Source organism: Saimiri boliviensis, chromosome 7 (genome assembly GCF_048565385.1).
Source record: "Saimiri boliviensis isolate mSaiBol1 chromosome 7, mSaiBol1.pri, whole genome shotgun sequence".
In the NCBI taxonomy this organism is placed as follows: domain Eukaryota; kingdom Metazoa; phylum Chordata; class Mammalia; order Primates; family Cebidae; genus Saimiri; species Saimiri boliviensis.
Window position 1 is genome coordinate 80,597,193 of NC_133455.1, and position 12,771 is coordinate 80,609,963.

The following is a 12,771-nucleotide window of genomic DNA, read 5'->3' on the forward strand; positions in this document are numbered from 1 at the left end:
ACTGCTAATATTTTGATGATGTTATTTAGTTATGTGTTTTAAAAGAGTATTTTTAAGGCATACGTTAGTAATAGTTACAAGATGCAATGATGCCTGGAATTTCTTCATAACTCCACTGGTGGGGTGGATAAACCAGACTGAGAGTGGAGATGAAGCAAAGTTGGTTTTAAGCAAATCACTGTTAACACTGAGTGATGCACAGTGGTTCATTATGCTATTTTTATTTTTGTATATATTTTGAATTTAATGACAAGCTTTTGAAAAAGAAAATAATATCAGTTCCCTTAGAAAGCCCTACGTGGATGCCTTGTGTAAACAGATATTTAATTATTCTGGCTTTCTTTCATAGATGGTGATGGCGGCTGCCCGCACATAGTCATTTCCCGATCATATGGTCCATCTGCCCACAAGGTAAGCTCTCCGGAGCATCCCACTGCCACTTGCTCTCGAGGAGGACTTCATCTTGGCTCTGCCCAGTTTTTCATAGCAATGATTTCCTCCTAAACAGTTTTCCTGCTTGGAATCCAGCCTCTGCCCCTCCTGCCCACTTTTGTTTTCGCCAGTGCTGTCAACATATAATTCCTTCTTTTTTCTTCCTAGAAGATTTTTAAAATATAAATCTGAATATGTTACTCTCTTACTTGAAGCTTCTTAACGGTTCCTCAGTTCTTTGAGAACAAAATACAACCCCTTTGCAAGAGCTGAGCTGGAGCAGAGCTGGACTCCAGAGAGTCACACCATCCCTCCCATCCCAATCCAACCTGCTAAATTCTCTCTTCATTAGAACCACTGCAATTCCTTAAACAGCACTTTCCTAACATCTTTAGCCCTTGAACCTGTTACTCCCTGTGCACAAACACCTTTCTCCCACATGTTCTCCTGTAGAATTTCTACTTTTACTTCAAAGTTTGGCTCAGAGTCTCATCCTTCAGGAAGGCTCCCTGGTGGCTTAGCTGGAGGGGCTCAAGGCCTTCCTATGAGCCCCACAGTTCCTGTGCATTCTTCCGGTGTCTCTATACTTTTAGTTTTATTCTTGCTCTCAAAGAGTTAAATTATTTTTAATAAGAGAAATCAAATATTAAGGACTAGAATTCAATCAGGTATGATTGAGATTTGGAGGGCCACAAACTATTATAATACAATATCTAAGGTATCACAAGAACCAATTTGTAAGAGCCAATTTTTGCCCCCTTTGAGAAGGGATGTTATAGCACATACCTTTTACTCCATGTTTTAAGGATGTTGCTATTTGCTCCTTCATTAGAATAAGATTACTTGAAAACAGAGATTTTAATCTTCCTATCCCCATAGCCTAGAACTATGTCTGGTACCAAAGGGAACTCAGTAAATGCTTGAACAAGTGAGCAGAAGGATGAATGAATATTAGTGTGTAGTCCCTCGTTCCCAGGCTGAGAGCTCCAGGACAGCTTTGCGAGTCAGCTTCTCTGCTATGCCAAGATCTAGTTTCCTTTTTCAAGACACGTGATGCAAACCCAGTGTCATTCAACGTTTGAGAATACAACCTTGGCTGCCACTGTGAGGGTCAGCAAACCTAGAATTTCCTCCCTCCACCATGCCAGGGGTGTTGAGTCAGCTTCAGGTTCGACTGCCAATTCCACCTGCCTTCTTGGGCTTTAACTCAACTGGCACCTGTGAGGCCTTGCAGCTTAGGAGGAGGGTAATAGCTGCCATTTAGGAGGGAATACTCAGACTGTTTTGGAGGTCGAAGCACTCCTAGATATACTCTCCTTGAGGCTATTCCAGCACTGAACACTTAGAAAGAAGCGACTAAGGTGTTTAACTAGAAGAGAAATTTCCGAGAAAGAAAAATGTAGACTCACCAGTAAGTTTCAAAGTGAGCCTAAGCAGATGCTAATGATATTATAAACAGCTTTTATATCACAACAGAAGGTTTACAACGATTAGTGAAAGACAGGAATGGGGGCAAGCCTACTTGTTTGCTCTGCTCAGCTCTAGTTAAGAAAATTAATGGAAGCACGGAACAGATGCAAAATTGCTGCATTTACTTATCTGCAATGTTATTTCCAGGCTTCTTGAGTGCCTCCTGTTTACCAAAATGAACACTATCTGGCTTGAATCCATAATGGCAGCTGCTTCTGTGGCCAAACAGGAGGCTTGGATTTGGGAGCAAGCCTTTGAAAGGCATACATGGGCAGGTCAATCAAAGTTCACTTCAACTAAAAGTGATGGAATTCATTCTAAGTATGGCTAAAGTTCTTGGAGTTGGACAGGCCTGAGAAAGTAAACCATTTGAACAACACTCTCTACAGCTCCCTTATTAATGCCCGGTCATTTTATGTAGTAATGACACAATGATATGCCATGAGATATCCAAGCAATTGTTGAGTGTTTCAGAGTAGAATTCAAATTTGTGTAAGTGACAATTTTAAGTCTCAAAACTAGGTTCCTTTGTGACAGCATTTCTCAAAGTGTAGTTCTAGGACCAGCAGTTTTGGCATCGTCTACGAACTTGTTAAAAATGCAAATTCTCAGGTTTGCATTTGACTGAGAATCCCTACCCTGTAGACCAATAGGAATCAGAACTCTTGGGGAGGGGCCTAGTCATCTGTGTTTTAATATCTTCTGAGTGATTCTGATGCACACTCAAGCTTGAGAGCTATCCCTTTATGAGATCAAGCATGAAAAAAAGAGAAAAGTACTTTTTATTATAGGTCCTTTTGCAGCAGCTTCTTGCCAACACACCTCCTTCCACTGCTCCTAGCACAGCCAGGATCACTCTTGGGAGCTTGGATTGGGTCATCTCTGCTATTTAATCTAGGTTTTAGGGGGAAAAGCTACTGTAAATTACTTAGCTTGGCTTAACACTAGTGAACTAAATATATATTTTGAAGCCAAAATATGAATCTGTCTTCTTCGAAAGACAGATATAATCAGTAATAAGGCTGTATAAAGGTAATTTGCTTTGACTAGGACAAGCTGCAGCCTGGACTTTTTTTTTTTTTTTTTTTTTTTTTTTTAACACAGATTGGAGCCCATGAAGATAATACTGATTTATGGTCTCCAAAGTATACTATGTATTAGAGTAAGATTCCCCAAGCCAAGCAAGAAATCATTACTATTTGATTCATGCTGTATATGTGATTGACTGAAAGGTGGTAATAAAAAGTAGACTTTTGGTTTTGATTTCATTGACTAAAAGGTAGTAATATAAAGTAGACTTTTGAAAACTATATGTGACAGATTTGCATACCTCTATCTCTTCCTGGAAATCCTTAAAAGTCTCTACTGCTTTGCTTCAGGGTTTCCTCTCAGGCCCTACCTAGCCAGGATTTCCAATTCTCTTCATTTACTTTGGACTCAGAAGTAATCAAGGCAAAACAACAGATTTTCTTTCAAGAGGATTACTTGCATTGCTGAGGACCTGGGGATTGGGTAGCGGCCTCAGGAATGCCAGAGCTTTGCACCCACGCAAGAACCACTGGACTCTACCTGAGTTACACTCCTGCAGTAACGGAGGATGACAAATGCAGAAGCTCCTGAAGGCAGGATGGTGGTGAAATCTGGAGTGAGGGAGAAAAACACCTAGAGCCCCAAGTGTTCCAAAGATTTGGCCATTGTTAAAGCTGAAATTAACTTTTAAAATATTCAAATAGTAATGACTGCTGATAGAACCCACTAGGCCTCACTAGGTGCAAACTTATTAGCGAGTTCTTAACTATATTATCTCCTTTAGTCTGGGCATGATGGCTCAAGCCTGTAATCCCAGCACTTTGGGAAGCTGAGGCGGGCAGATCACCTGAGGTCAGGAGTTCAAGACCAGCCTGGCCAACATGGTGGCACCCTGTATCTACTAAAAAAAACAAAAAATTAGCCAGGCGTGGTGGCAGGTGCCTGTAATCCCAACTACTTGGGAGGCTGAGGTAGGAGAATCACCTGAACCCGGGAGGCAGAGGTTGTAGTGAGAGTGAGCCAAGATTGTGCTATTGCACTCCAGCCTGGGTGACAAGAGTGAAACTCTGTCTAAAAAAAAAAAGTGTCTCATTCATATATATATATATATATACTTATATATATATATATATATATATATATATGAATGAGACACTTTATATATATATATATATATATATAATTTCCTTTAATCTTTAAAACAGCCATGTAAAGTAAGCATTAAATGTACATTTACAGATGAGGAAACTGATGCTCAGACAAGCTAATTCGTCTAAGTTTTCCAGCTTGTCAGTTGTAAATCTGGTATTCTTAGTCTTTCATTCTACTGCTCCCCCAGCTTGAACTAGAAACAGAGTGAATTCAGACTCTCTTGAATGCCTCATTCAGCACTTTCATGACCAAGTGACTGTGACCAGAGAGAGAATCACCACTGAAGGATGGAGAGCAGCAGCCAGCAGCTAAAGGACTGGAAAACCCCTGGAGTACAGAGGGCCCACATTAGTATGAGCAGTATTTCTGGGGGTGGAAAATATACACTGAATATTATCATTCAAAAATATTGAGACAAATCATGGCAATGTTTAATGTGATAGTTCTAATCACCAGCATAATTTCAGATGAGGCATAATATCAAACTTTCAAAATCAGTGACTGTCCTAAGGGTCAATGCTTATTTTCCACTCATTCATATCTTGATCAAGGATCAGAATGAATGCCATGAAAGGGATTTCAGGAGGTAATTAGAATAAAAAGAGTCCCCACTTATTGAGTTGAGTATGGACTATGCCAGTATTTCTTTCAGTAAGCTGCAGTAGCTCTCTGAGATGGATTATGTAGACATTACTGAAAATGGAACCAAATCTCAGACAAGTTTAGCAAGTTGCCCAAACTCTCACAGCTCAAATGTGGTAGAGCTGAACTTTAAACGAAGGTCTGATTTTTAAACAAAATTTATTTCAGTAGCTTTAAGGGTACAAGTGGTTTTTGGTTACATGGATGAATTGTATAGTGGTGAGGCCTGAGATTTTGGTACACCCATCACCCAAGTGGTGTACATAGTACCCAACATGTAGTTTTATGTTCCTCATCCCCTTCCTACCCTTTCTTCTTCTGAGTTTCCATTCTTCATTATATCATGTCTGATTTTAAAACATTTGCTCTTTATGATGACTTATCTTGACTTTAATCTGTTGTCAGGCTTTACAATATGAATAATGGTTATTTCCTCCCTTACTTTGCTCTGAATAAAAATGAACTCAGGGACTCAAATTATATTTATAATGTTATGAAGGAAGAGGATATTAGGATCACATAAATTCTTCCAAATCAATAACTGAATAATTTTCATATAGTGATCTTTTATAAAACCATGTCTGAATGAGTATATATTTTTATACATCAATATGAGAAAATCTAGTTAATCTAGTTTGGGTAAATATGTCTCTCATGCCAATATTTATAGTCTTGTTTTGGGTAGGTAGTTGTATGCTTTTCAATGGAAAGTTTAGGATTTTAAAAACAGAGCCTCTTCAAATTAAAAAATATTCTATAAGCACGATAACTATCCTAATATTATACATAGGCATTACAGGGGAAGGGTATAGAGGGAAAAAATGAGGCAAAGGAAATCAGTCACTGAAAATAAGATCTAGCTCTCCAAGTGCCCAGTTGTTTCGGAAACTCCTGCCAACTGGTAGACACAGCCTGGCTTTTAAACTGGATGCATTGCCAACTGTGCACACTATCCATATTCATCTGTGGCTTGGCTTTTTCACTGTGCAAGAAGGTAGTTGAGATCTGCTGAGCAGAGCAAATCATGCAAAACACGTTTCTCCACAGGGCTTTGCCTCTTCACTAGGACAGAACTCAGGCTGATGCTAAAGGCTTCCTCTCTACTTTGAAACAAATCCCAAAAAGAAAGTACAATTGAAGCAGGCTTGTAAGGAGGAAAATGCAAATGTTGGCATAGAAAATCAGTTGCTTAGGGAATAATGAGTGCAAATTGGTGCATATTTTTCAAAGTTGGTTATAAAATATATTTGCATATAATTATTATCAATTGTACTGATGGGTGCAACTACAGATTTTTTTTATTTTTTTTTTACTTTGAATAGGAACCATAAACACATAGCCTGATATAACCAAAAACTCTAGATCTAGAAGACCTGATTAAGGAAATCCCAGAACACTGCCATGACTTCATTATTATGATGAAATTATATACAGCAGATGCTCTCTTAACCAATCTCCACTTAATCAATTTACTGAATTAATTGTGGCTCTTCATTATCCATCATACAACGTACAGACCAATGCCATGGCATGCTCCAGAGTAATAGGTTTCTTTCTCTAGCCCCTTTGGACTTCTGCTCCTGCTTCAGCTGCGAACTTCAAAATTTAGAGGCAATTATGTTTATTCCTAAACCTGTTTATGCCAGCTGTACTTGTTAACTACATAATTTAATTAATCTTATATAACCTATGAAAAATATGAATGTAGTTGTTCTATGAAAACAAAATTCGATGCTTTGGAAAGATTCAATAAGGGGTTGTTAGGCAAAAATCTACGGCCAGGCGCAGTGGCTAATGCCTGTAATCCCAGCACTTTGGGAGGCTGAGGAGGGTAGATAGATCACTTGAGGCTAGGTGTTTGAGATCAGCCTGGCCAACATGACAAAAACCCGTCTCTACTAAAAATACAACTATTAGAAGGGAGAGAGGACAGATGCCAGTAATTCCAGCTACTCAGGAGGCTGAGGCACAGGAATCACTTAAACCTGGGAGGTAGAGATTGCAGTGAGCAGAGATTGCACCACTGCACTCCATGGCACCCTCCAGCCTGGGTGACAGAGTAAGACTCTGTCTCAAAAACAAAAACATAAAACAAACCAAAAAATCCACTGTTAATTACCTAGCGGAAAAACTCTAACACACTGGGGAAAATAAAGATCTACGTGGAATTAGCATTCAGATTGCTTTAAATTTTTTTGTTTTGTTTTGTTTTGTTTTGTTTTTTGAGGCGGAGTTTCACTCTTGTTACCCAGGATGGAGTGCAATGGCGCGATCTGGGCTCACCGCAACCTCCGCCTCCTGGGTTCAGGCAATTCTCCTGCCTCAGCCTCCTGAGTAGCTGGGATTACAGGCACGAACCACCATGCCCCGCTAATTTTTTTGTATTTTTAGTAGAGACGGGGTTTCACCATGTTGACCAGAATGGTCTCGATCTCTTGACCTCGTGATCCACGCGTCTCGGCCTCCCAAAGTGCTGGGATTACAGGCGTGAGCCACCGTGCCCGGCCTGCTTTAAATTCTTTAAAGTCTCACTGCATTAAAAACCAAACCAAATTAAAACTGGAAATCATAAAATATATATTGCAGATAGAGTTTAGGGAAACAAACAAAAAGACTTGTAACTGTTATCAGCAGAATCATACTCATAGGAAAGGCCTTGACTTTACCCGCAAGATTGGCGAAATAGTAAATTAAATGTTTATGTTATGGATCCATATCACATTTTGTAGTTCCCCACATTAGCTGACTCTTTTGATGAATGGACACTTTTCAATTGGCTCTATATTCTTATCGTAATCAGATAAGATGTCTTTTATTTCAGGGCTACCCAAAGTGGGCTCCTTGCACCACAGCTGTGGCAGCATCTGAACGTTTGTTAGGAATCCAGAATCTCGGATCCCACCTGGGGCAGTGCCCAGGATCTGTGTTTTAACAAGCTCTTGAGATGATTCTGTGCCCCCGTAAGTTTGACTGCAGGCCTAAAAATGCATATAACCATTTTGAAAGGCACCATGGGGCATGACTGACTCATCAAGAATCACCGACATTTCCTTTGTCTTCTTACTCAGCTATCCTGCTTCTAGGAATATTTTCTCAGGAAATAATTCAAAAGAAAAAAAAAGGCTGAATAAAGATATCTATGCATAAAGTTGTCTATAAGAGTACTATTTACAATAATGAAACAATTGGAAGCAATACAGTGATTTAAGAAGAGAAAAAGGTAAAAGCACAGGCAGTCAATAAAAATTGTGAATATTAAGAGTTTATAAAATGATCAAATGTTTATAATGTAAAATCAGGCAAAAAATGCAGCATCCGCTTGGTTTAGTTATGCCATACGAAGATCAACAAAAACTAGAAAACTACTGGCTTCATTGTATTAGGGTGGTATTGGATGATGATTTACATTTCATCTTTAAAAATTATATTTATGCAATTATAATGTTTTCTATAATGAAAATATCTTAATGATATCATTTGCAAGCACCATTATTTAAAATTCATACTACACTCTCAACACAAAATTTAAAGACCCTTTTAACTGTGAAACACTGCTGGCATGTCAGTAGCCAGCTGTTGAATGTAAAACATCAAGATCTAATACATTTGGTGACAGATGGGCAGTTTCAAAAAAATCAGTTTTAACTAAGGATGCTCTTGATACCTGAATTATCTTCATCTTTGCGGATTTTCAGCTTCACCAGGTCTTCACATTGCTGGAGGATCTGAACTGCATCTTCCATGGAACAGTTGTCCAGCCGGATATTATCTATCGCGAGTAATTTATCCCCAAGTTCCAGGGTCCCAGTTCTGTTAGTGAATGCACAGTAACACGTAACCAATGATGAGCGCTTAACCAGGCCATTTAAAGAGGCATTAAGCATAGTGTAGCACTATGGTAGTCTTTAGAGGGAAAGAGGTTTCAACTGTTTTTAAACTGTACTTTATTCATAACTCCCTCCCATTTTCTAGTCTTATTTGGGTTGCTTGCCATGACATTAAGTTGCAGAGTATGAAAAAAAATTTTTTCTTATGCTTTTTTCAATTAAACCGGGACATATATTATAAGCGTCAATCAGAAAGCATACAACTCCCAGGAAGGGAGGTAATGGGCTGAGGTCTGCATAGACCCGGCTATCCTTAGGTTTTTCCATACTGTTGTATCACTTTTGCTCCTTGTTAGTCTAGATATTAGGAGAGTACTGAGAGACGGAGGGAAGACAAGGTGTAACAGAGTTAGTGGGAGCCTAAGGCTTGAACCTCTGCTATTTGCACCTGGAAACTCACTATGGCTGGAGTAGCAAGAAAATGTATAGATGAATCCATAGCTTCTTATTTGGAAACTGGCCAGTGAGACTCTAAAACTGGCTGTGGAAGAGGATAGGTCTATTAAAAGTTTTTAGGGTCCCTAATGAAATAAAAAAAAATAATGTGAATGTAGCATGTATATGTTTTTATGTGCATTATTGTATATATACACATATTTGTAAGAACTGCCTTTTATGCATTATGTCTGTGATAGAGACTGCTAATTGTTTTCCAGCATCCATTCTCCCTTCCCATCTTTCAAGTTGCCCTCTAAAAATGCACGCCCCAGGCTCTCTGGGCACCCTCCCTACCTCCTGTCTATAGCTAGAAAGTGGTAACAGGAGGCAGGCAGAACAAGGTGGCTGAATAGAAGTCTCCACTGATCGTCCTCCCTGTAGGAACACCACATTTAGCAACTATCCACACAAAAAAGCACCTTCATAAGAATCAAAAACCAAGTGAGCAATCACAGTACCTGGTTTTAACCTCATATCACTGAAAGAGGCACTGAAGAGGGTATGAAAGTCTTGAATTGATGATGCCAGCCCCTCCCCCATCCCTTCTGCAGCAGTCACATGTCATGGAGAGAAAAACTGTGCACTTGTGGGAGGGAGAACATAGTGATGGAGAGACTTTGCACTGAAACTCAGTGCTACCCTATCACAGTGGAAAGTAACACTGGGCAGAAGTCAGCTGGTACCCATGGAGGGAAGATTTACATCAGCCCTAGGCAGAGGGGAATCACCCATTCTGGTGGTCAGAGTGTGAGTTCCAGCAAGCCTCACTGCTGCAGGCTAAAGTGTTCTTGGGTACTAAAAAACCTCAAAAGACAGTTTAAAGCCACAAGGACTGCAATTCCTGGACAAGTCCTGATGCTGTGCTGAGCTCAGACCAGTAGACTTGGAGGGGGGGCATGTGACCTTTGTGCATGGGTTGGCTAAGTGAGTGGGTGCCAGTAGACTTGGGGGGCATATGACCTTTGTGCGTGGGGTGGCTGAGTGAGTGCTTGCAATAGCGCTCCACTAGCCCTAGGCAGTACAGCTCACAACTCCCAGAGAGATTCCTTCACTCTACCTGAGTAGAGGAGAAGGGAGAATAAAGAAGACTTTGTCTTGAGAGGATGTAAGTGTCCAGGAATTTATCCATTTCTTCTAGATTTTCTGGTTTATTTCCATAGAGGTGTTTATAGTATCCTCTGATCGTAGTTTATATTTCTGTGGGATTGATAGTGATATAACCAGGAAGAAGTCAAATCCTGAATAGACCAATAACAAGGTCTGAAACTGAGGCAGCCACTAATAGCCTATCAACCAAAAAAAGTCCAGGACCAGATGGGTTCACAGCCAAATTCTACCAGAGGCACAAACAGGAGCTGGTACCATTTATTCTGAAAATACTCAAAACAATGGAAAAAGAGGGAATCCTCCCTAACTTATTTTATGAGGCCAACATCATCCTGTTGCCAAAACCCGGCAGAGACGCAACTAAAAAAGAAAATTTCAGGCCAATATCCCTGATGAACACTGATGTGAAAATCCTCAATAAGATATTTGCAAACTGAATCCAACAGCACATCAAAAAGCTTATCCATCACGATCAAGTTGGCTTCATCCCTGGGATGCAAGGCTGGCTCAACATATGCAAATCAATAAGTGTAATCCATCACATAAACAGAACCAAACACAAAAACCACATGATTATCTCAATAGATGCAGAGAAGGCCTTTGACAAAATTCAACAGCCCTTCATGCTAAAAATTCTCAGTAAACTAGGTATTAACGGAACATATCTCAAAATAATAAGAGCTCTTTATGACAAACCTACAGTCAATATCATATTGAATGGGCAAATCCTGGAAGCATTCCCTTTGAAAACAAGCACAACACAAGGGAGCCCTCTCTCACCAGTCCTGTTCAACATAGTATTAGAAGTTCTGGCCAGGGAAATCAGGCAAGAAAAAGAAATAAAGGTATTCAATTAGGAAAAGAGGAAGTCAAATTGTCTCTATTTGCAGATGACATGATTGTATATTTAGAAGATCCAATCATTTCAGTCCCAAATCTCCTTAAGCTGATAAGCAACTTTAGCAAAGTCTCAGGATACAAAATCAATGTGCAAAAATCACAAGCATTCCTATACACCAATAACACACAAACGAAGAGCCAATTCATGAGCGAACTCCCATTCACAATTGCTACAAAGAGAATAAAATACCTAGGAATACAACAAACAAGGGATGTGAAGGATCTCTTCAAGGAGAACTACAAACCACTGCTGAAGGGAATAAGAGAGGACACAAACAAATAATAAAAAATCCATGCTCATGGTTAGGAAGAATCAGTATCATGAAAATGGCCATACTGCCCAAAGTAATTTATAGATTCAATGCTATCCCCATCAAGCTACCATTGATTTTATTCACAGAATTGAAAAAAAACAACTTAAATTTCATAGGGAACCAAAATGAGCCCGCATAGCCAAGACAATCCTAAGCAAAAAAAAAAAAAAAAAGAAAAAACAAAGCTGGAGGCATCATGCTACCCTACCTGACTTCATACTACAAGGCTACAGTAATCAAGACAGCATGGTACTGGTATCAAAAGAGAGATATAGATGAATAGAACAGAACAGAGGCCTCAGAAATAATGCCACATATCTACAACCATCTGATCTTTGACAAACCTGACAAAAACAAGTAATGGGGAAATGATTCCCTATTTAATAAATGGCGTTGGGAAAACTGGCTAGCTATATGCAGAAAGCTGAAACTGGATCCCTTCCTTACACCATATACAAAAATTAACTCAAGATGGATTAAAGATTTAAATGTAAGACCTAAAACCATAAAAACCTTAGAGGAAAACCTAGGCAATACCATTTAGGACATAGGTATGGGCAAGGACTTCATGACTAAATTACCAAAAGCAATGGCAACAAAAGCCAAAATAGACAAACGGGATATAATTAAACTAAAGAGCCTCTGCACAGCAAAAGAAACTATCACTGGAGTGAACAGGCAACCTCCAGAATGGGAGAAAATTTTTGCAATCTACCCATCTGACAAAGGGTTAATAGCCAGAATCTACAAAAAAACTTAAACAAATTTACAAGAAACAAACAACCCCATCAAAAAGTGGGTGAAGGATATGAACACTTCTCAGAAGGAGACATTTATGCAGCTAACAAACATGAAAAGAAGCTCATCATCACTGGCCATTAGAGAAATGCAAATCAAAAGCATAATGAGATACTACCTCATGCCAGTTAGAATGTCGATCATTAAAAAATCAGGAGACAACAGATGCTGGAGAGGATGTGGAGAAATAGGAATGCTTTTACACTGTTGGTGGGAGTGTAAATTAGTTCAACCATTGTGGAAGACAGTGTGGCAATTCCTCAAGGATCTAGAACTAGAAATACCATTTGACCCAGCAATCTCATTACTGGGTATATACCCAAAGGATCATAAATCTTTCTATTAAAAAGACACATGCACACATACGTTTATTGCAGCACTGTTCACAATAGCAAAGACTTGGAACCAACCCAAATGCCCATCAGTGATATACTGGATAAAAAAGATATGGCACATATATACCATGGAATACTATGCAGCCATTAAAAAGGTGAGTTCATGTCCTTTGCAGGGACATGGATGAAGCTAGAAATCATCATTCTTAGCAAAGTAACACAAGAACAGAAAACCAAACATCACATGTTCCCACTCATAAGTGGGAG

General features: G+C 39.3%; 1 protein-coding gene across 11 annotated transcripts in view; it reads right to left on the minus strand.

Annotated features, from left to right (window-relative positions):
- The window catches only part of GRIP1 (glutamate receptor interacting protein 1), a 713,425-nt gene that overhangs the window by 48,299 nt on the left and 652,355 nt on the right, over positions 1 to 12,771 (minus strand). For all 11 annotated transcript variants that reach the window (XM_039472175.2, XM_074402865.1, XM_039472176.2 and 8 more), the window contains one exon: positions 8,390 to 8,535. In XM_039472175.2, the coding sequence (XP_039328109.2) occupies positions 8,390 to 8,535 (146 nt within the window). The remainder of the gene's footprint in view (positions 1 to 8,389; positions 8,536 to 12,771) is intronic.